The sequence below is a fragment of the Cavia porcellus genome, unplaced genomic scaffold (genome assembly GCF_034190915.1).
Source record: "Cavia porcellus strain 051 isolate PalLab524CR breed Dunkin Hartley unplaced genomic scaffold, mCavPor4.1 scaffold_10, whole genome shotgun sequence".
NCBI lineage: Eukaryota > Metazoa > Chordata > Mammalia > Rodentia > Caviidae > Cavia > Cavia porcellus.
The window spans coordinates 64807483-64832511 of NW_026947493.1; the positions used below are offsets into that span (position 1 = coordinate 64807483).

The 25029-nt window shown below is 37.6% G+C and overlaps 1 protein-coding gene across 2 annotated transcripts in view; it reads left to right on the forward strand.

Moving 5' to 3' along the window:
- Necab1 (N-terminal EF-hand calcium binding protein 1) overlaps positions 1-25029 on the forward strand; it is a 157428-nt gene that overhangs the window by 107247 nt on the left and 25152 nt on the right. For both annotated transcript variants that reach the window (XM_003479884.5, XM_063257540.1), the window contains exons 6-9: positions 11054-11190; positions 16511-16632; positions 20245-20321; positions 24852-24905. In XM_003479884.5, coding sequence (XP_003479932.3) covers positions 11054-11190; positions 16511-16632; positions 20245-20321; positions 24852-24905 — 390 coding nt within the window. The remainder of the gene's footprint in view (positions 1-11053; positions 11191-16510; positions 16633-20244; positions 20322-24851; positions 24906-25029) is intronic.

Sequence of the window (25029 nt, forward strand, 5' to 3'; positions counted from 1 at the left end):
GGTGCCGGTGCTGTATCTGTTGCCATGGCAAAGGAGCAAAATCAGAGCCTCTGATTAAAATGAGTACTTTCCTAAGGAATAATCAAGATCCCTATCAGGGTTTCATCACTGTCTTATAGTATCTTTGACTTTGCCTAGGTCTCTAAGCCTGAAGTACAAACTGTGCAATTGAAATGTGCTTTTTGTTGTTTATATAATAGCAGAATTAATTTTCTTCCATCAGTGTCTTGATTCTTTCCAATAATATAAATTATTTTAATCATTCAATGTCAGTGTTTTGATTTCAGTGATGAAACAGACTGAAAGTGAGGTTATAACTTACATTTGTGATCTTTTAAGTCTTTGAAGTTTACCTCTCAACATCAGTGTGTTTTGAGTACTTGATTCTATGCATAACACTGAAGTCAATAAAAGAAGCATGTAAAATTGTTAAACCAACGTGGATACACTCATTCCAGCATAGGCTCTGATAAATCTTTGCTTACAGGCGATAACTTTGCTGAGAGGAACCTTCTGAGGCTGATACAATTTATCTTTTTACTCAAAAAATCTGTTGTTGTTCTTTTAAATGATGCTGCCTTTTTGCCACTCTCAGCTTAAATAGAAATTCAGCTGCAATTTAGATGACGTTTCCCTTCCTTTTTTAATTGCTGGTTTTCAGGCCTGAAAACTCTCCTTGCAGCAACTCCCTTCAGGGCAGTTTTATAATCAAGAGTCTTTGCCGAGGCCTCAAGACACTGGGAGCTGCGGCTCCTCCAGAGACTCCAACCTGGGAATGATCAAGCTGCTCTAGAGATCTGAGTTTTAAATGCATTTTGATAAGAGGAAGCAGAAAAAGGACCCCTGGATTTTTATGTAGCCTGGGAGGGCTTTGTGGTTTGAGCCAGTATCCTTCATCTGTCAGCTCTTCATTTTGGAAGTGAGGCATATGCATGCCTGGATCCCTTCTTGCTGATTGCCTGTGATTTTCAGACACTAATTTGCTTTCCAGTTCAATAGACAAGTAGTATACAAAATACTAAAATCATGATGCATCTTACAATTAATAGCATCTTGTATTTGATGAAATAAAGTTTGTTTTTAAGGCCCCACTGGAAAACAAATTTTGCTCATTAATTATTCCAAGCAAGTTATGTATTCCCAGGGATATTTTCCTGAATAAATATTTTTTTATTCATAAATTAGCCACAAGGGTAAATTAATCCAAACATGTGTGGGTGTGCATGTATTTATTAAGTATCTCTTGTTTTCCATATACTAACTTTTTGAAAATGCTCAAGATATTTTAGTACTCATTTTTTTCTGACTCAGAATTTGTTTAGATCAAAGACAAAGATAATTTGTTAGTCAGCAACAGGACTGTAATTAAGATAGAATTAGCTGCCTGGCACATATACTGTTTAGGAAGAATGAAATGTCAAGAGGTTGTTACCCTTGGGGCACCATTTACTCCAATTCTATCTCATGTCTGTTTCATGAGCTTAAAGTGGTATTCAGAGAAAATGTGTGCACAATAAGGTAAGAAGCAGAGTATTTGTAAGGTACAAACCTTCATATTTTATCAGCAACATCAGTAAACATACACTTTATATCTGAATAAAACTAGGTGCTCTAATAAAGAAAAATGTAGTATTTGGTTTTGTTGCACTCCAAAGAAATGCAGAGTCAGAGTTAAGGAAATAATATAGGAGAGGTGCAAATCACTGATGTGGAAGGGTTTCTTATCCTCCTGCTTCCCAGAGTCCTGCGTGCCACAGCTCCTCTCAAACAACTCCCACAGCTTCTCAACAAATGAGGATAGTTTAATTTCTACCAGACCAATTCCTACACATATAGTAGCTTTCATATGGTAAAATAAAATGGCAAAGAGGAAAGCCATACAAACCAAATGTGGAACCCAAAGGGTATAATACAAATGCTCTTGCAGCGATCACCCAGATCTTGAAACAACCCCAGCAGTCGCTCTGGAAGTCCCTCCATGGGCTCTGGTTCAGCTGCAATCTGTGCCTTCTCCTGAAAATAAACAGCAAAACGTTCCATGCAGGAAACACTTCCTTGCATTTTATTATAGTTTTATCACACAGATGTTCATTCCTAGAAACTAGAGTTTGGTTTTCATTTCTATGTGCTAGATCTCTCAGTTTTTGGGTTAGCCCTTCATCCACTGTATTTATTTGTACAATTGATCTGTGGCAGAATCTAGAGAGTGCTCACAATTTGCACCTTGCTGGTTACCTATCTGTGGTACAACTCAGCCTGTTTGTCTCATCTCTGCATTTGCTGCAAATTCTTCACTGAATCCGAAGCTTAGGTGACAAGACTGAACCTGGCAGTGCATATCAGGACTCACATAACTGTCTCCTTTCTCCGCTTTGATGTTGGCTGCTTCTGATGCTCTGTGTCTGGATCAGGTCAGCAAACTTGAGCAGTTGGCCCATCTCTGCCAGCCGTCTGTTTTATATGGCCTGTCAACACTGCTGGAATCTATCATTTAAAAATAATGTATGGCTAGCCTAATGCTCTATTTTCACGAAGTCTAAAATGTATTCCAGATAGGCTTCTACAGAAATGCACCTGTACTTAGAATTCAGGCCATCAGCATTTATGCTGCCTTTTCTCTGGTCATTTTGGCTGCTCCTGCTCATTTTCTAACAGATTTATGAGTTTATGGGAATAATATATCTGTGTTCCTACATTTTTTAGCATAAAGAGACTCTTTATCTTTGAAGTCTCTTTTCCTTATATAAAATCCTCAAATCCATTTTATTTTAAATACGTTACGTTACTACACTTTATTCTGACATAAAAGTGTCACATTTGGAAACTACTTGTTTTATTTTTTACCTCACAGGTCATTTGCTCTATATGGCTAGATGCACAAATAATTTTTGCATTGCCTTTTTAAAGTCCAATAATTTTATTAAAATACATCCTGGTGTATTTGTTCTGAGTTAATATTTCTATTCCACAGTATACTTACAACATTTAATATCAAATTTTTATAGCTTAAGGAAATATTATTGATTACAAAATTCTAGTATTTGTTCTGTTCCTAGGTTAGTGTCTACACGTCTTCAATGATTCTATTATTAATAAGTTGTTTATTTTATCTTAATTATGTATCATGTCCTCTCAAGTCCTGTTTGTTTCTTTTCTTTACAATTTTTATTTTTATTTTTCTTCCTTTTCATTTCCTTTAAGATACTGTATGTTTACTTATTCTTATGTTCCTCTATCTTAGAATTGATCTCTGGAATCATATTTTTTTATTTCTAATTGTTTTCTGAATTTTAGCACGTTTCTGAGCTCATAATATATAGTATCATTTCATTTCTTAAGTTTTTCTTAATGTCTTTTAGCTTTATAAATTCTTCCTTATATACTGATCAGATCATGGTCTATCTTTTTTATATGCTTTCAGTTTATTCTGTACCTATTCCACTTTTTTTACAATATTACATAGACTTTGACACTAGTGATTTTCTGTTGTTACTTTTTAAAAAATATGTTTTCTAAATCTTTGAAAGTTGGCTGTGTTCAGAATTGGTTTTCTGACTTCACAAAAGTTCTGACATGGTTGTCTCATACTATTGGAAAAATGTGGTAGAAGAAATGGTGGTGAACTAAGTCTGGGAAGCTGAGGCAGGAAGATCGTAAATTTGAGGACAGCCTTAGCAACTTGATGAGAGCCTGTCTCAAAATGAAGAAGGGGGAGAGTGTTGGTGAAGATGTAGCTCATTACAGAGGCCCTTGGTTGACTCTCCAGTGCCGACAAGAGAGAGAGAGAGAGAGAGAGAGAGAGAGAGACAGACAGACAGACAGACAGACAGACAGAGAACACAAAGCAATATAGTTTTCTTCTGAAATTTCCTGGCTCTGTTCTTCTCCCCTGCTTTTTATCTTCCTATCTGGTTTCTGTTATCTGAACCTGCTCATTTTTGATTCCACATTCAGCAGAGTCTTTTCACATGGGTCCCTCCTGACATACCATTGGGGATGGCTAATTTAACTGCAAGAGTTTACAAAAGCTGTACAGTTCCAGCCTCGCTGGTGTTATTGTGCTTTCCCATTTTTACATTCACCCACTTTGGGTAAAATATCTCTCCCGTTGAGCCAGTGACTATTTCTTGGCTACTTCAAAGTCTCTGTTCTCAGGACTGTGATGGATCCCACTTCTTCCCTTCATTTCTTCCATGAATCCAGGGACACCAGGCAGTAGAGATCTTGTGGCAGTGAATTTATCCTTATCTACCTGCAGTTTCACTTTGATAACGCCCTGTCTGCTAGCTTTGTTGTGTTTGTTGTCTGTTGGAATCTTTCTTCGTGCTGTTTTCCTATTGCTTTGTTTTTGTGTAAAAAAATTCAGTTTCTTCAACCCCTAAGTTACTAAGGTGGATCTCGTCATAAATCCTCTGGTTGCTATATTTCTGCTCTCCAAATTTCTATGAGCGAGAACAAGGGAGTGAACCTGGGCAAATAAAGCCAGATTGATCCAGGCTGGAGGACTAGATCTGGGAGGAAACTTGAAAACAGCAATAAATCAGAGACTGAGCAAAGGATTTTGGAAAGACTTGCAAATGAGGTGCTCTCTGGGGGATTGTGAATGACAACATTCAGATGTCACAAAGGGGAAAGCAGGGAATGTGGCTCAGATTTTTAAGTCATGCCCCATGTACTATCTTTGATGAGAAACAGGATAAGAATGGAAACTTTTTTATTAATTTTGTAGTTGAACTCTACAATTTAAACCTGACACTCCTCCAAACCTGAGTGCAGTTGACCAAAGTTTCAATATATCAATAAATCTGTATGTCAGAGATATACATTTTTTAGCAGTAAGGTAAAAGGCATACAGTAGAAAATATATGTGAAAGTAAATTAATGTCTGCCGAGAGCTTACTATACACCAAACACCAAGTATGCATTTATTCTAGCAGCAGTTCTGATGTAGCCTATTTTCACAGCAGACAGACCCAAGTCTTATGAATTCTGAGATAATGATCTGTCCATTAGACTTTGTAATACTCTTCCTCTATTATGTTAATAGCAGCCATGAACATTATCCAAAGCTATGAGCTAGACACCACACTGTGCACTCTAAATGCCATATTTAGCTTAATCCTCAAAGTAAGCTTATGATAACTGTCCTTATTCACACAGTTAGGAAAAGAGAAACTGGAAAGGCTGAACATGTGTCTAAGTTCTCACAGCTGTCCGGTGGCACAAGTGTAGATCGGAATTTAGGTGTCACCATCCTCTGACCAAGATTCTTTGTTTTAATTGGGGTATGTCTGCCATACCTAATGGATAGCATTTATGTTGGGGAATTGGTGTACACACACACACACACACACACACACACACACACACTCCAATCATTTTCGAATCCTCTTTCCTCCCTGATCCCTTTCCACATCTCTAAAATGCCTTCCTCTCTGTTTCCTACTTTCTTTTACTCTTTATTTATATTTTAGATTTTTCCCAGAAAAGAAGCTGTGTCATATTTAACTCTATATTCCATTTAATACAATGTAGACGCAGATTGTTAACCACACTGTTACTAGATGCCTTTGGATAGGACCCGGCTTTTCACCTACACTATTATCTCTGGATTTGGACTGACTCTGTACATGTCCCCATCCCATAATACATTTTCATGAAATGCCACTGTTTGAATAGGACTACTTCAGGGAGATGAGATTGCTCTTTGAGTAAAGATATCCAAGTGGCCACGTGCTCCTGGTGCAAAATAGGAATGGAAGAAGCCGGGGGGGCGGGGTAAAACCTACACAAAACAAGTCCTTGACACCATAAGATGAGCCCTTGATAACAGAGTGTGGCAAGATAAAGGTCCTAACTAGCACACCTCATCTCTAAAGTATTTTCTACCTTCACTCTATGAATATCAAAAAGCAAGATAAGAGATTGCTTCAGTCAATTGGTTGTTTAATAATACTTTATTCCAAAATGAGATCCATGTCTCCTCTCTCACTAACCTGAAGATCTGTTGTCACTTTACTTATTGGGAATCTGTAGCTTGAAATTATTGATCTCTTGTTTTACCTTTTAAGATTTCCAGTGACATACCTGGAATTAACCGTTGTCTTGTGCACATGTGTGTGTGTGGGGGGGTAGTGTTTAAATCTGGAGATTTTTGCTGGTACATCCTAGAAAGTGATGTAGACTGAGCTACACCTCAAGTCCTTCTTTTTTAATGCTTTATTTGGAGATAAGTGCTCACTAAGTTGCTCAGCCTGCCCTCAAACTTCCGATGTTTCTTCACCTCCAGAGTAGAGAGGGTTATAGTCATATGCCACTATGTCCAGCAACCTCAACCCATTTTTAAGACAGTTAAGAACCAATTATTCATTTTTTTAATAATAAATTTGCTATTTTCCATGTTTGAGGGAAAAAAAAACTATGTGCTATTTCAAATGGTAAGAAATAGGTAATGTATGCATGCCAGTTATTATAAAAAAGAAAGTCACAGTTTTGAGAAGGATCGTGAAAGAGAAAGACATAACCTTATCCTTGCAGCGTGATGTTTTTTCTTGTTAAGGAAACTGGCACAGATGTCTCACACAAGACTGGCAAGAGCCACAGGGGCTTGAATCAAAAGGCAGTTAGAAGCAGTACCCCCTGCTACATGTGATCGCTTCTGACCTCATAAACAAGGAGACACTGAGACTACTGTCACTGGCTTCATTAGTCTTCAAACAGGGCGAATACAAACAAGGAAGCCTCATGCTCTGATTTTCCTAATTAACTCAGATGATTCATAGTGGGTTAATAACTAACATCTCCTCTTTTCCATCAACCAGATGGGCAGAGCTTGCTTACTAAGAAATGATTTGACAATTAAAATGCACAAGCAGTCCCCTAAGAAACTTGATTTTCAAAATACTATGCTCTCAGTGCTAGAATTTTTACTTGGATGAATGTTAGTCCTGTTCCAGCTCCACAAAAGAAAATACGAAGATTGAAATGTTTATTGCAGGTTTTCCAAAGGCAAAAATAGAAATATTAATTTTACTTTGTTGATTTCCACTTAATGATTCATGTAATTGAGATTTATCAATGACTTGAATGAGTATTATGGGGATAAGAATGTAGTGTTGGCTTCCATTTGGTCATATTTCTACTAATAAGCATGACAGACAAAGCTGTATTTGAAATAAAGAGCAGAATCAGGATATTCAGTGTCATCTGCACATTTACTGGTTAGTACATTATTAGATTGATGGCTCTTTCTGCCCGTCTTTCAAATTCTGGGTTTTGTACAAAGGACATGCCCTTTACACCAACATATCAATCTTCAGGGTAGTGAGGAATCCAAAGATCTCTTTTTGTACCTTCACAACCAACACATTTGTTGAGAATAAAAAGGGCCAGGCTTTGACATTTTCCAGCTTGTTATCTATTTAATTTTCCATCTGCTTCTTTTGCCACTGACTTCCAAAGGAACATCTGCTGCATATCTGAGAGAAAAGAAGCAAGATTGGATTTGAACCACCTAGGCCGGCAGGCCCAGAGCTTAAGAACCAGAATAAAGGAAGGAAAGAAGACTCCAAATGATCTAGGAAATGAAATGAGGACAAACAGTCTGCAAAGAGCAGAGTTGTATTTCCCTTTATTGCAGAGCCCACAGGACCAAGAAAGCAGGACTACAGCATCAACACACAACGAGGGTGTGGTGCAGAGGGAGGGAGCAGGCTTGGGGAGCCCAAGGGCAGTGCCTGGGGCTCAGACTTTCCTTGGGTCCTTTCCTCTTCACAGGGGGGTCCCTCACATATTCCTCCCATTCTCTTTAAGCATTTACAGAGCAGCTGCTAGTGAGCCAGTCTTCATCCTGAGCATTCTGGAGGAACAGATGAATAAGACGTAATCTTTACCCATAAAGAGCTGACCGAAAATGGGGCAGAAAAACAGTAAACAACAGATTGCAATACAAAGTGACACTCCTATACCCTGGCTAGGAAAAGGCGTCACAGGCTTGCACAGAAGGAAGGGAACTGTGCCTGATGCTATGAGGAGGCAGGCTGGTTCCAGGCGAGGAAAGGCCACGTGCAGAGATGGTGGTGCCAGAGAGCCTGTAGGATGAGCAGGAATATCAGGAAACAAACTCTTCTCTTTATTTTCCAAGGGCAGCACACAACATCAAGCCTTCATAATTGACTCAAAAAACTTAATCTTTCAAAGCTATTTCCCCACCTACCACCCCTTCAATGTCAAGGCAGCAAGATTTCTGCCCAATATATTAACCAATGAGTCGTGACGTTTCACAATGCTATCTAAAGGGTGGCTGGTGGGGATAGAAAACTCTCTGGTTCAAGTCAGATGGAAACATCAGCATCATCAAAACCTCCTGATTGGCTGTAAGGAAGCAACAATGAAGCAGTTAGTTGCCAAATTATAACTTTCCCTAGGTATCTAACTTTAATGGCATCAAAATCTTTGTATGTGGGAGCAACAATAGCAATGCAATCAATTTTAGTGTAGGAGTTTATCTGTGAAACAATCAGGTAGTGAGTGAATATCTACTCTGGTCACCATGAAGGATATGGAAATATAAGGCATAACCTTGGTGTCCAAGAAGCCAAAATCAAATTGCAGTGACTGCAGTATTTGGATCAACTAACTAGAAAATGTACATACATCTCATAGTTCTGACATGACATGGCCTATATTTAATATTTCAATGAAAGAATACTTGGCCAACACGATGGTTTATTCTTCAGTGAGTGAATGCTTCCTTCACTTTTCAGTACCGTCTATAAAAATCAAACTTGTGTCATTCGCTTTGGATTAGTCAGCATATACTGAGATACAAAAGTAGTTGCATAATCTCTATGTATTAGTATTTGTCATCATTTTAATAAATTTTAGCAATGTGGATTGACAAAATGCAAACAACTATGTAAAAAGAATCAAAAAGCTTTTTTTCAAATACATATTTTCTTTCCATCTCCAAAGAAATTTGCCTTGATTTTAAAAAGCACACTTTAAAATGTTTTAGCTGGGTGTATGTCTTGGTTACTTTTCTCTTGTTTCTGAGACAAAATACTCAACACCAAATTAAGGAAGGAAAGGTTTATTTAGCTCACTGTTTGTGGAGGTTTCAGTCCATACTCAACTGGCTCCAAGGCAGGGTGGCATGGCACTGGCATAACACTTCAAGGCAGCAGCCAACAAGAGCAACCAGAGCAAAAGAGGGAAGAGCAAGCCTCTTTTCCTCCATTATGTGGTATGCAAACCAGCTCCCCCCAGGGCAGATGTAGCACTCAAAAAATATCTGTGCCTTCCTCTTGCACAGAATGAAGGTATTTACAAAGTTAGAACCTTAATCCCTGCTGAGTCTCTTAGTTAAACTTTTCAATTTGCCACAGTGTATCAACCATAACAGTACAGCAGCACAGACCTGTAATTCCAGTACTAGGGAGGCTGAGGCAGGAGGATCGACATGAGTTCCAGGCCAAGTTGGGCTATAAGTGGTTGCAAGGCCAACCTGAACTACTTAGTGAGGCTGTGTCAAAAAATGTTTTAAAATTTTTATAGGAAACTATAAAATAAAATTAAATGTTCTATATATTTTAAATTGAATTTAATTCATAATAAGCCTTATGATTGTAATAAACATAGTATTTGTTTTATAGTTTTCTTAAAAGTTTAAAGACATTACAATTTTTTTTATTTTAAAATAATACTATTAGGCATGGTAGCTAAGAAAAATTTCCTGTGCTGTTTACCTGCAAATAATGTGCTAAAAAAGAGACTGATGAAGGAAACTTTTGCTATCTCAGATTAGGAAAAAAATATGTTTTTTAATTATATTAGGTTGCACTAACAGAAAAATTCCAAAACAACTTATATCGAGCAGTCACAGTTCAATATTTTATAATTTAGAGTTAATAGATACACAGAATATTCTTGTATTGGAATATGTGCTGGAGTTCCCAGGCTGATTTATAAGTGAAAAAGTTGAGACGTAAAGAAATTAAATAACTAAGTCATATTTGCTTAGGTTTACAAATGTGTCTTCTGATTCCACAACACATTGTGACTCATTGCATTATCTTTTCACCATCATTGTTTTAGTCTTATATTTTGAAGACACACACACACACACACACACACACACGCACACGCACACGCACACGCACGCACACACTCCAGTGTGTTCAGGGGCAGAGCCAAACCAATCCTTTACTTCCTCGAACTTGAATATACTGTTCCTACCAAAACCCCTAGGAAGTCAGATTTAGTTGGCTGGTCCCATGATCTCAGGTTGGTCCTGGCGACATTTCATTCTTGCTGGCCTGATTTTCTTCCTTGGTTCTTCCTGAGACTGCATAGTGTGCCAGGTATGACTACTTAAGGGTTCAGTCACCTACCTAGACAGGCTCTACCATTACAGCTGTTAAGGCTGCAGCGATCTTTACGTAGACCTGAAGCTGATGGACGGATGATGCTTTTGTGAAGGAAATGTTATGCTGGAAATTAGCTGCAAATGAACTTCAGGTAGTTACTCAGCAAGGGACATGAGCAGATTTAGTAAACTGTAGGAATATTCCAAGCCTAACATTTTCTGAATTTTAAAATAACTATGCATAATTTCCTCTGCCTTCAGCATAATACAGATCAAGCATAATAAATACATCAAGGGAATTAGGCCAATTGCTGAGACATGACTGCGTATTGCTGGTAATAGAGAAAGTGTATGATGGCATGGTCATCATTTAAATGAGACAGAACAAAACCTGCATTAGTCACACTTCAACCCTATTTATTATTTCCCAGAATTATTTTTACTTTTCTACATATGTCTGTTCTCCACGTTTCCTAATTGCAAGGCAGCTGTAGTCAGTTTCTGTAGCCCCTTTACCCTGCTTCTGATAGGCAAGTTGAGCCCCACACACCAGTCAATGTATCGTTTTCCCTTCTCTCCTGTCTCCTTATTTAGAATTAGTCTGAGATTAAAGGACACATGGGGGGAAGTGGTATCTGGTTAATTTCCCCTACCACACTTTTAACTGTGCTTGTTTATCACCCTTAGGACTACCAAGAAGCTTCCAATTTGGAACAGTTTGTCACTCGATTTTTATTAAAGGAAACTTTGAATCAGCTGCAGTCTCTCCAGAATTCCCTGGAATGCGCCATGGAAACTACTGAGGAGCAAACTCGTCAAGAAAGGCAACTAAACATTTTCATATGCTGTCTCTTCAGTGGTTCCAATTTTGTGGAGGACCAGTTGAGAACCGTTGTACTAATGAAAATTAGAAATGAAAATGAATGGATTTAAATCGATTGTCAAGGACCTCCACTTGCTGCTTGCCTTGTTTTTCGAGTCTAAAAAGAAAACATTTCACTCTTTTTTTGATATCTTTCATTTACTCAGCAATTCTGAGTTGAGAATAGACAGGGAGAAATTTAAAAGACAATATAAGTGATACTAATATACATTTAACAGGATGCTAATGCTTAAAGAAGTGAAAGTCTATTATATAAATAAGACATGAGCAAAAATCCACACAGCAAGGTACACTATTATAAATCATATAGAACAGAAAGCAAATTGTGAATGAGTTTCAGTAGAATAAAAGATTTAAAATTATTAGAGCAAGGGCTGGGTATTTAGCTCAGTGGCATAAGTGCCTGCCTTGCAAACATGCAGTCGTGAGTTTGATTGCTGATACCAAAATAAAAAATTATTAGAGGGATAAAACTCTATGACATGAAATTTCCTCATGACGTTTGAGCTTTTGTTGCAAAGGAGTATAGTCTGAAAAAGTGGCAAGGATGAGAAAGAACCTTGTAGAATAAATGAACCTGGATATGCTGTGCAGACTTGAAATTTTTAAAAGCCTGATTATTTAAAGAAATAGAACAAGAAGGGGAAAGATTGCAAAATTCAGTGACAAAAACAAGTGGTGATATTTTAATATTGATCTATATAAAGGCACTCATGCTAAAGAAACACCTACATTGGAAATGTGTAGATAGCAAATAATTCCAACAGCTACTACATTATTGAGTGGTCATGATCCATACTTTGTAAGTTAAAGAAGGGTTTGGCACAACTCTGGCTCTTATACATATCTTGGCTATATGTCACTTTAAACCTATCCATGTACCTTTATCTCACTTTTGAGCATAAAGTAGAAAGAAACACTCAATTAAGTTTTGAACAGGCTGGGGTTGGGGGTTTAGCTCAGCAGCATAAGTGCCTGCCTTGAAAGCAGGCAGTCATGAGTTTGATCCCCGGTACTGATAAAAAGGAAAAAAAAAAAAAAAAGTTTTGAACAGGCTAATGGATTACTCAGTTGGATCAAGTTTTCTAAACAAATTAATAGATATATAATTATTAGGACATGCCTAAAAGTAGTGTAATTTTGAATCACTTCCACTGTCAAAAAGAGTGATCAAGTTCTAATTTAAAAGGTTTCTACTTACAGAATCTAGAGAGTTTGTGTAGCTGATACATGCCAGGATCTGCCGTTCCATGGGTTCACATTACCAACTTTCTATTTTCAGTGATAGGTGATTCCATATTAAATGACAAAGTATAACAGTGAACTTTAAAAAAGCAACAACCCAACTCCTCAGCTTTGAGCAGAAGATAACTGAATGTCTTGAGGCGTAATGAAATCGATTTCATCTTCCTGATGAGAAAATGATGCCTCTATTGTTGTTCTTTTGTTTAGATTTTTCTGAAAATACAATGAATTCTCCTCTTAAAATTAATCCCTGGCCACCTGAGAAGAGGCTTGAAAAACCCTCTGCCTGCCACTTCCCATGTGCTTTGGGATTTTTTTCCCTAGAGTTATCTCCTGCAGGCTTGTACTGTGTATTTGCCACCATACAGTGAATGTTTAATGAACACTCTTTGTGTGAGGTCACTGACCAGCCGTGAACTCTTATAATTGCTGCCAACAGCTGCATAGAAGTTGGGTTGGAGAAGAAGGAACTCTAAAAATATAGACTTTAAGAAAAGTACAAAGTGTGAGAATTAAGGAACCTTTTACATCTAGATTTCTAACTCAAACACTGTTGAAATAACGGGAACCTTGCAAATCTGCTGTCCGTGTGGAGAGTATTACTGCAAAGTATTTAACAAAAGCATCCAGAGATGCCCAAATCTGTGATTCTGCTTCCTGAAGGCAAATAAGCAACTAGGAAGAAAAGATACTACCATATGTTGGTGCCCAGGATGTCCAGTGTGAAGTCTCTAGTGAATCAGATGGCAGGAAGAGCAAAGTTATCCTGATCTAAGGAAGCTTAGTCACTTTCCCCATGGTCACACCTCTCTGAGCTGGCGAAAGAAAGAAAAAAAGAAAGAGAAAGAGAGAAAGAAAGAAAGACAGAGAGAAAAGGCAAGGAGAGCACTAGGGACTGTATCTGTGAAAAAGACAGCAAGGAAAGCCAGGATATCCATGAATCAAGAGATCAGCGATGCAGTATCGTGGAGAGATAAGTCTTGAACTGGACCGTTTGTATGAATTCGAGCAGCCTTATGCTCTTGTCTCTGAAGGGATCAGCCCATCTTCTCTCACCCAGCCCATTTTACCCGTAACTTATCTGGTTAAGTCCGACTTTAACCACTGAACAGCACTTTCTCTGGGAAGACTTCACTGCTCTTGAAAAAGAATTTCATCCTCTTCCCTCACCACCAGGTGCTCCCACTCCACGCCTTTCCTACATGCCTGTCTCAGCCCAGGACTTATTTGCCTTCCCCCTTAGGTTCTGAGATTCAGAGGGACTTTGCGTTGTTTACATCTACTTGATACAACTTCATTTTAACTATGTGAAGCTGAACAAATGAAAGGTAATCTAGGTAAAGGGAACCCTCCAGAGGAGTAGTGAGTGACATACACATTCAAAGTGAAACATTCTATCGTGGTTTGCTATTGGCGATGGCAAACAAAAGAGCAATATGTTGAAACAAAGGTTTAAGGAAAATTGGCCTCACATGATTTGAAGAACAGGAGAGCAGACTCACTGAGACAGAGCAAATCATTGTATCCAAAAAGTCTTCAGGCATTTATATTATAAAGGAAGACTTCATGCATTCTACACAGTCCAGAGTTGAAACCTGCAAGTGTCATTAAAATTCCCACAGTTGTAGTAATTTGCTTCCCCTTCAGCACTGACATTACTTTGGGATTTAATATTTGTGAAACCTAGGGATACAAAGGCTCATTACAATGTAGCAAATTTAGATAAGTCTGATATTCCATCTATCTGCCCCAGGGCAGAATCACACAGTATCATTCATCTTGCAGTAATGAGTTAGACATGCCATGTTGGGTAAAATGTCTAAGTCTTTTCATGTGAAAATGGCAATTTCAGAGACAAGGGATATGTAAAGCTAGGATGTCACAAAGGTAAGATTTTCAGATGTCACTGTATAACAATTTCTGTATCTGCCTCAGCAAATTGACTAAATAGGAGATACTTTAATCCCATGTCTCTTGGATGTACCTAATAGCCAGTGGCAAAAATAATCACTCTGTTGTACTGATGTTTCCCTCTAGAGGACCCATGTCCTTTTACATAAACCTCCCTTTCTTAAACACTAGATTTCTAGGAACACGGTTTAATTATATGCGAATCTCCATTTTTTAATGGAATCTGCACATTTGGTCTGTTTTCCAAGGTTTTTCTATATCCAGGGATACAGATGATTCCTTCTGGACTTGCAAGTTATTTTTCTCTTTTGGATAGTTGTCTGTAACAGCCATAAGGAAGGCTTTAATTTCAGCAATAAGTGATTATAAATATCTACACAGCCAATAGTTCTATAACTTGAACATAGAGAAATATTGCTTTCAACAGTGATACCTGAAACCATCAACACTGCTAGAAAGCTGACGTTTTTATGTCACAGGAAAATTCGTGGCGATTTTAAAGTTTGGAAATTAAACATACATGATTTACTTTGTTTCTTCCTTGAACCCTCCAAACATGGAATTAAATCTACATGGAAAAAAAGGAAGCACTAACCCTTAAAAATAAAGATAGAAGAGCCACGGGAGCAAAACTTGAAACCTGAAAGGAATTGCATCTTGAGGAAACAGACTTAAAAGTCTGGGAAAGCTGAAGCTTAATCAGGTAATATAAGAACCAAGACACAAAGCATTTAGCATCGCAGAACCACAGAGAAGCTCAGAAATCATCTGTACCATGCGAACCTGGTGACAAGGTGATGGGAAGACGGATAGAATGCTGAAAGCTCTATCTACTGCTGTGAAATGACTGTCCCTTCCCATCCCAAAGAACCTTAAAGGAGTACTCTCTGGAAAAAGGAAGAAAATATGAAGCTGGCACATACGGGAACCTGGGCACAATGCTAAAACTAAGGCATTGATTGAAGGTCTCCATACTGAACAGTAGATCTGAAACCCCCTTTGCACTCTCTGCTTCCAGATCTCTGACAGCGTTGTATCCCTCAGTTGGGAGCTGCTTCTCTGAAGGACCTGATTCTTCCAGGATGTACTGTAATGGTGCCTGTGATCAGGGTCCCGAAGAGATAGCTCTAGTCAGTCCATCCTGCAGCAGGGACTGGGTGCAGGCAATGGGAGCTCCAGGGAGGCACACGTCACCTTTGTGTTTCTTCACTATGAAATGCGGGGTGTGGTGGGACCAAAAAGATCAAACCAAACCTGAGGAAATAAACGGAAGAAGCAGAAACAATCGAGACAACAAAAGAAATTTTTCAAAGAAAAGTATCAATACCTTTAAAAAGCTAAGAGTGTATTAAGGACAGGATGTTGCTGAATAAAATATTCAAAGGACACAAAAGAACTCATGGAAATTGTAATTGCAAAAATGTAATTCTCTGAGAAAGATTCCAGTATAAAAATGATGAAATCTCCACAAAGCAATGAAAAACAGAAAAGAGTTAATCATAAAATTAGAAGGACAATTCAACATGTCTAATACTTATAAAATAGCATTTTTAGAAAATGAAACTATCAAAAGAGTGATTCAAGAAAAATTTTCAGAACCAGGTCATGCGTTTCCAGCTTAGCAGAGCAGACCAACAGGTCATTATAATAACCAGTAAAAGTCCAACACTTACACTACAATCTGGACATGGGAGAAAAGCATTTTTTCTGTTGTTGAAATAAGATTCATGGAATTGGCTTTTTAAAATCTATGCATGTATAACTTTGATCAAAAAATTAGCAAACATGTATTAAAAAACAAAAATGACAGATACACAAATGTTTTTTCTATTAATGGTATAGCCAACAAAAGAAAGAAGTTTTTCTTAAATTACAAGATAAAAATTGTACTTGGATCTCTAATTATTAGAATAAGAAGAAAAGCCCCAAATTCTCTTTTTCAGATTCACATATAATAGAACCAAATTGCCCTAGGTCTCTTGGGCATGTCACAAGCAGTACTTGGCAGAAGTTTTCACTTTGGTACCCTAGAAACCTTTGTGCCTGAAGCTTGAAGGGTAGGAATAAACTGTGGACACTGAGGTTCACCACTGTCTCTGTTGCAGGCAGGGCCCGGCCAAGCCAGAAGTCCTGTCCATCCAGTGGCCTGGAAGACGTTCAAGCCGCCGAGTGCAGAGACACAACAGCTTCTCCCCCAACAGCCCGCAGTTCAGCATCAATGCGCCTGGTAATGCAGCCTTTGCTGCCTTTCTTCCTACTCAGTGGTACTTAGATTTTCCAACAGATGATTTAACAAAAGGCTGCTAATCAAGTGTAGGAACAGAGCATGTTTCTTTTACTTCTGAAGCTGAAGAGGTGAAGTGTGCAGGGCGTTGAGAAGTGGGTGACGAGTTGAACCATCCCCAACACTTCCACACCTCCTTCCACACAGATTCTATCAGCTGTTTGTGGGAAGCACCCCCAGAAATGGTGAGCAGGGAGCAAGTGTCCCCCAGCAGCTAACACCCAAAAAAACTGTGTCTCCCACAGTTACCCTTCACCTTGACACAAAGAGGCACAAACTCCACTCTAGTAAGCTCTTAGGTCACCAAATCTCCCTACCCATGCTCAAAATTCACATTAGGGAAGGAGCCTTATCTCCTGTTATGTTGTGATTACTCAGAGCTGGTGTTTTGGAGGTTGGTCATATGAGATTTTTTGACTAACACTAAGACCACTAATTATTTATTGCATTTTCACCATATTATTTATAATTGTTACATTAATTTAAAATACACAAATGCTTCTTGCTAAATATTGGAGTGATTTTACAAAACAGTCATATATATAAATACATGTATCACTTGAACATGTCATTTTTTTTCAGAAATGAGTCTTTAAATCGCTAACATTTCAGAAAATAAAAGTGCTATCCTGTGTTTACATTGATTATACTGGAAGGATTCAAGGATGCTTTCTTGAATAGTCTTATTTCATTCAAACATCTTACAAATTTTTCCACTTTATAGCTAAAGAAACTAATATGCAGAAACTGTACAAGATCAAATAGATTATTAGCCCATTTTTATTGGGAAACAAACTTAAAATTCCAGTGGTTAACTGCAAAGGTTTGTCCTTCTCTTCCAAGTCAATGATTGGCTGTGATTCAGGCCATGTCAGCGGAAGGTGGCTCCAGGCAGCAAGCTGAGCTTTGCTCTGCCTCTCATGTGGCCTCTTTCTGGGATGAATGGCAACTGGAGCCTTTCATTTCCTAGTGGGTGTCAGTAGCACATGGAGCCAGATCAAAATTATTCAAGCGCATTTAAAACCACTGTGCGCAATTTGTCTCCTGACTTTCCATTGGCCAAATGAGCCATGTTTCACACACAGTAACAACAGGCTGGGAGATGTTCTCCAGCAGGAGGTACATGGGAGTTTCTGGGAGAAGAGTAAATGCACAAACTTACCCATACAACAGGAAGAAAGTGAGGAAGTGGGAGCCATAATGCAATCTACCACATTGTTAAAAATGACAACGCTATAGTCTTGAGATTACTCTTCCCATTTAACCATTTAGAAAGCAGAGCTCGTCTAAAGTATCATATCCTTCCTAGGGACTTGTAACAGCCTCATTCAATCTTTCTGGGCACAACCTGGACTGGAAATGAAAAAAGTAAACATAAAAATTGTTTATATATTTATATTTTCTTTACACAGTCTGTCTCTTCCTATCTGCCCCCATCTTCTCTCTGTTTCTCCTTTTTGCTCTCTCTCGCAGTCTCTTTTTTGGCGGCAGTGTTAACTGACATTTTTGCATCCTAATTTATTTGGCGGACTTCTTCCCCCAAGAAGACAGAAAAGTGAATTCTGATGTGAAGCACTACTCTTTTATAGTTTAGGTATTGACTTCATTGCATTCAAAGATAAAGCAAAAATTTATATAGTCATAAATTCAATCACACTCTCATTTCAATAAACACTGTGGAAGGAGTTTGAGCAAGCTGTAATGAGGAGCAAGAAAATTTGTGCAGGGAGTCAGACCACAATTGGAAAGCCCCAGCTTTGCATAGTAACATTAAACCAACAAAATAACCACAGGGGAATTTCTATTATGTTTAATCTGATACTAGATATACACACATACATACGTAAGTTACAAATACAGTAAATACAAAACATACACTTTATGCGTTGTACACACAGATATGGTATGATTGAAAATATGGTGAAGGCCTAAATCATTAAAAAGTATTTCACGGCTAAAAACTCAGCACTCACAGAACCGAGCCATTCCCCTCCCCATGTCACACTTACCCCACTGCTCTTGCCACGTCCGCAGCAGCTCTGGAAGTCCCTTCTCATGAGTGTCTTTAGTTGCACTGTCATGGCTACCTTGATGTTCCAGAATGGATTCAAAACCTATGATCATTTTGACTTTGGGGAAGAACCAGCACTTGTAGAGCGCCAGATCTAATGAATAAAATCAATGAGACCACAAGGCAGTGTTTTTACCCGTCTTTCTGATGGATGGCACTCAACAGCAGCATTCACCATGGTTTTTATCACACCTCATAAACAACTCAAGAAAAAACTTCCAAACCTGCTTCAGAAACCTCCAAGAACAATGGAATAAGTATTTTTTGAAATGAGGGTGACTACGGGGTGGAGATTATGCCAATATACTGATTTTGTCTCTTTATCTCTGTCTCCCTCTCTCTCAGAATGCAGCTTATTATAGTCTTTTTCTGAACCAATTTTTTAATTCAAGCATTCACTCTATATTTTGACAGGCCTCATAGATTTGTATGTAAATGTCACACACATGAATGTATAGAATGAAAGACTCAACCGTGATTAGAGAATCCATCGAGTTAGTGTATGGGGGGGACAGTTATCTTGTTCTTAGGCTTCTTTTTGATTGTAGTCATTTATGTCCTCCCACGTTAGGGCTGGTGTTTATTGACTCCTGCCACTGCTCTAGAAGTAACTTTAGAATTATTCATTGATGCTTTCCTTTTTCAAAAGAAAACCAACTGCCTTATAGATTAGCAAAAATGAATAAGCAGGATCTGTTGTCCTGATCGTCAAAGGCTGATGTAGACAACATTAGAAGCAGACCTGTGAGAGATTATTAAAGAAGAGGAAAGGAAGAGAGGGAGACCAAGAGGGGTCTGGATATGATCAAAACACATTATGTGCACCTACAAAAATGTTGCAAGGTAGCCCAATAATCTGTATTTTTATGTGTTCTAATAAAAAGTCAGCCTGTAAAAGTGAAACCACTAAGATGTATAGATCTCTTTAAAAAATAACTAAATGCTTGTATTGTTTGATTAACTTTGCAGGTTTAATACTGATAGTCTGAGCATCTATGAGGAGGATAATAATATGCAACATAGCAAATATGGGGAATTTCTTTCTGTCTCGTTTTTGAAATCCAATATTGTTCTTACTGTTTTGTTTTGTTTTGTTTTGATTTTTTTAATTTAATGTTCTGTTTTGTTTTATTTGATTTTACTATGTCTGATAGTGTGGAGAACTCTTGTGAAGATAACAAGATACATTATGGTAGCCATTGTTGATTTCTTATTATCCTATTTTGAAGTTCTGATCACTCTCACTGTTTTGTTTTGGTTGGCTTTGCTCTGTTTTATTTTATAAAGTTTTATTTTCTTTAAAAAAATAAAAAAGTATGGATCACTGCTAATCAATAATTTAGAAAACACTCAGTGGAATACATTTTTAAAAATGTATTTATAAGCCAAAATACTCTATTCTTCCTTCAGGGTAAAAGGAGGGATAATCAAGCATTCCTCTTCTATCTAAAATTTCACATCTTGCCTTCACATTTTCCTTCAAGGGTTGCTAGAAGAAGACAACCAGTGGATGACCCAGATAAACAGACTCCAGAAATTAATTGATAGACTGGAGAAGAAGGTATGTGACTCCTCTTATATCTTCTCTTTTCTACTTTTCAAGATATATCCTTAGCTAATACTCCTCCTTTATCTCAGTATCCATAGCTGCCCCAAGGATACAATAACAGTCATGAACTCAGTGATTCTCTCAATCTGCTAAGTAGTTATTGGGGGTTTTAGTTTGTTTTTCTTCAAGCAAAGGAGCTCACATTAATTCTCTCTCTTCCCTCTGCTTCCAGTTACATTTAAAATAAGATAAAGGGTTAAGAATTAAATAAATCAACTGCACTTTCTGACTTAGGTTATCTAAGTGATATAGATTGCTGATGCTTTAGTGATGCTAATGACAGCTTTTAGTGATATTCTAGTTATAAAGTTTTGAGACTCTTTCAAACTAAATTCAGGAAAAGGCTATGCTGTTCACACTTGACTTCTGGGAATTATTGTGTTAGTTGAATTGATGGTTTTGGCATTCAACTTGCTAGTAAGCAAGCAAACTAGGGTGCAAGCAAGCAAGTTAGGATGGTATGAAGAGATCTTTAAAATTATATGTTCCTAGTTATCATAGGTAAACTTTTAGTACATAAGAACAACTGGAGAAGGCAGTGCATGAGCAAAGGTCAAGTAGATCGGCTTGGTTTAGTTTTCATTTAGAAAATAGTGACAAATAAGCTTGGATGGAAGAGTGGATAGATGGATGGATGGGGGCCAGACAGACCATGGATGCCCTTATGTAATCAACTAAGGGATTTGGACTTTGTCTTGAAGACAACAGGATGCACTTAGTATTTTTTAACAGCTCAATGACAAACTAAAAATATCTTTTAGTCTGCAAAGTGGACTATGGCAAATGCTAAATGCATTAAAACAAGAAAAGACTAAGCTCACAATCCCCAGAGAGGTATCTCAGACAATGGCAAGAAAGTGTGGGTTGTACATCCCATATCCACAGTGGATATGGCAAGAGGTAAACCTGTCCTAAATTAGCAAGGGAAAAGAAAATGGCAGATTTGAAAGATCGGAAATGAAATTAACAGCACCATTGAATGAGTTCGGTGGAAGCACGGGCTGAGGATTTGAGCCTGACCATGGGAAGGGGACAATCATACCATTAACAGGAAAAGGAGAGATGAGTGAGAGATCCTTTCTGAGATGAGATCAGAACACAAACCAGTTTTTTAGAACTGTTTACTCTTTCAAGGTGCAAGAGGAAGTTTAGGCGGAAACACCCAGTCAGATGTTAGTAGGAGAGAAATCAGGCCAGAGACTTCAGGTCGTAAGAGCTGTCCCCACAGAGGTAAAACTCCAGGGTCCCAGGAAAGCTCTCTGAAAAGAAGGTTCTTTGGAAGAGTTCAGTCGAGGGGCGACAGTCTTGGAGGGTTCCATTCCCTCTCCATGGCGTCTTCATTCGTTGAATTTATCAACCTCCTACTGGAGCAAACATCTAAAGTAGGAGCTTGCTGCAGATCAGCTTTTCTTATTCTTCATTTCCACCAATTGATCTATAAGCTGATTCTTAAGCTATGGAAATTAGTTTTCCCATATTGGAAGTCTAGAAATCCAGGGCATCTTTTTGAAAACTAACTCTTACTAAAACATAAGGGTTCTTTTGTTAAATAACTTTGCTTTCATTTAAAGAACACAAGTTGCTTTTAAAAGTAGTTTTGAATTTCTTGGGAAAACTGTCCTTATTTGACATCTAAAATGTCTATAGTTATTTTTAAGGGAATGGCTCAAGCTTTAGTCATACCCTTTCCTCCCCAAAGTTTACTGTCAGGTCTCTTTTTCCTAGATTTTTTGTCTCACTTCTTACCTATGAAAGTGTTTCATTTCAAGCACTGTGTCTGAGAGGTTTGTTGAAAGTACAATGTGATGGTTTCAGGTGCAGGGTTCCAGCTGTGTAGAGCTCAGCGTGAGCTGTCTTAACAAGTAAAGAAGCAGGGAAGTTCAGTCTTCTGCTGCAACCTATTCTGTACTGAGCTGAATTCATTTTTTAGAGAAAAACCACCCAATTGCCAAACAGTGGCTACGTGTGTGTCATCTCGCTGCTGAAGCTCGTGTTTCCTGCCGTGGTTGGCACCAGGTTTGATCTCTTGTTAAAAAGAAGTGTGCCTGCAGAGGGACATGTGTTATCTTTTCTGTGCATTAAGTATTTATGATGAATCCTTTGGGAACTGTAAACCAAACAAGATTCCTTTCATCTCCAGGAAAAATAGCACTTGGAATTTCTACAAGTTTCTTCAGGTTTTCTTTCTGTCCATTTCATCCTGTACAAGTATTTATGGCTATATACTTACGTTTTGTTGAATTTTGAAAAAACAACAAGGACAACAATAAAGCCTCCTTCTTATTCTCAAAGCCTTCTTCTTATTCTCCTTCTTATTCTCAGTGTAGGACATCCTCCCTTGAATGAGAGTAGCTGGGAATGTTACAGTCGTACAGTTTATCTTTTTCACACCTTGCATCAGAGAAGATAGAATTGAAAAGTGTCCCTGAGCTGGTGTCAGGGAAATAGCAGTCAAGAATGTTACTATGATGCCGTTTCTATCTGTAGAATGCTTTTTAATATTCAGTTCACATCTGATTATTATATAACTTTGCCTTCATAAAAAAGCTGTGATTTCGAGGGAGGTTTCATCTGGCCATTCATTTATTCAAACTTCATTGAGTAGCTGCTATGTGTCTGGCACCACTGTGACAACAGGAATATGGTGCTTATCAAACAGCTAAGATTCTGGTCTCTGAAGAGACAGACAGAAAAAAACCAGTAAGAAAATTTAAGAAACAAGATAAAATCAGACAGTGGAAAGTGTTATGAAAAAAGCAGGGCAATGTGATTGGGATGAAGAGGTCAAATGTTTACAGTAAATGGTCTGGGAAGGTCTTTGAGGAGGCTGCATTTGAGCTGAGATGTGAAAGACAAGAAAACTCCAGCCGGAGGAAGACTTGGAGAGAGAGAAGGATCAGTCAAAGTGAATCACAGACAAAATAAATAACCTCCTCAAAGTTGCACCACCACAGCAATGCCAGTAGGTCAATACTGCTAACTGCTTAGCATGTTCGTGTTAGTTCAGGTAGTTTCTGCAATCTTCAGTTTGTTTCTTATCCACCTGAAGGAATTAGCATGCATAATCTTCACTTGGACGAAATGCAAGGAATGAAGTCCTTGAATGTTATATACTTGGTTTCACTGGGGGCATTATTGTTATTCACTGGGTCATCCCAGAGGCTAAGGTCTTAAACAAGTCCTTCTCTTCTATTACTAGTAACTTCATAATAGTAAACTTCATAATAGTAAACAATACTATTCTTAGTAAACAATAGTATTTTCACCTACTTTTTACTTCGCTTCTTTTTAGTAAAGCAAAATGTGTGGTGCAGTGTAAATGCATTATTACAGTAGACTACTGTCTTCAGTAAAATAGCAGAAATGCAACATATTTCAGTGCAGAAGAAGTCAACACGCTAGGACCAGTTACTCTAAATTTTTCTTTGTTTTACCGTTACATCTTTCCACACTGTTTTATTGTATGTCACTCCTCCCCTTTGCTCTCTATCGACATCATGGAAATGAAGTTACAGTAATAAAAAAATTGAATGCAGATGAAACAGCTCCTCACAAGTGATAAATGGGCAAAATGAGGCTTTACTGAAACAATTAAATTTTTAAAAATCAGAATTATTTCATGTCATTTAGATGAGATTATTATAGTCCAATATTAACCATGAAAAAACTAACATGTGATATAATGTTTGCTATAATTAGTTTCTGGGTTTTTCCGCCTACCATTTCTTCCTCAATTTTTAAAAATCAGACTTATTTAAAGTTTGTGGTGTTTTTTAAAATTATCTAATTTCTATTTTGCAGAATCTACATTTCCTCCTCAATTTTTAATTTTTTTTTTATTTTAAAAAGACTAAAACAAAACAAAACAGAACAAAGCAGATCAGAACAAAAAAATGCAATCAACACAGGATTTCAAAATAAGACAACAGGAAATCAACAGTGGTTACCATAATGCTGCTTGTTTTCTTCAAAATAGTTGTCCATATCTTCACAAGCAATGAATTCAAACAAGACAAAAACAGTATAAAACTAATCAAAACAAAAGAATGAAAGCATTATAGGCCTTCAAAACCAGACAATAGGAAAATTAACAATGGCTACCATAATGTCTCTTGCTCTGTTCAAAATAGCTGTTCATACCTTCATGACGTGTAGGTGACATACACATACACATGTATACTTCGTACACATATTGAAATCAAATACTACAAAGCAGACTAAAACCAATCAAAACAAAGAATAAAAGTATTACTGGACTTCACAAGAAGATGATAGGAAATCAGCAATGGCTACTGTAATGTGTCATTTCATCCTCAATTTTTAAAATCAGAATTTTTTTATCACATTTAGACAATGAGGTTCTTTGGGCACATCCACCATAAAAAAACTAGCATGTGAATATATGATGCTTGTTTTAACTATCTAATTTCTGGGTGTTTGCTGTCATTGTTTTGTTTTTTCCTGCCATTTCCTCCTCTGAAGGATCTCAAACTTGAACCCCTGGAAGAAGAAGTTATTGAAGGAAATACTAAATCTGTGAGTATCTTTCTAGGTCAAAATTTTAGATATATATACTTTTAAGATACACTTCAATTTCTTTAAAAACTCTTATCTCAATTAAAAATTGAAAAACTGAGTAATATATGAACATAATTCATTT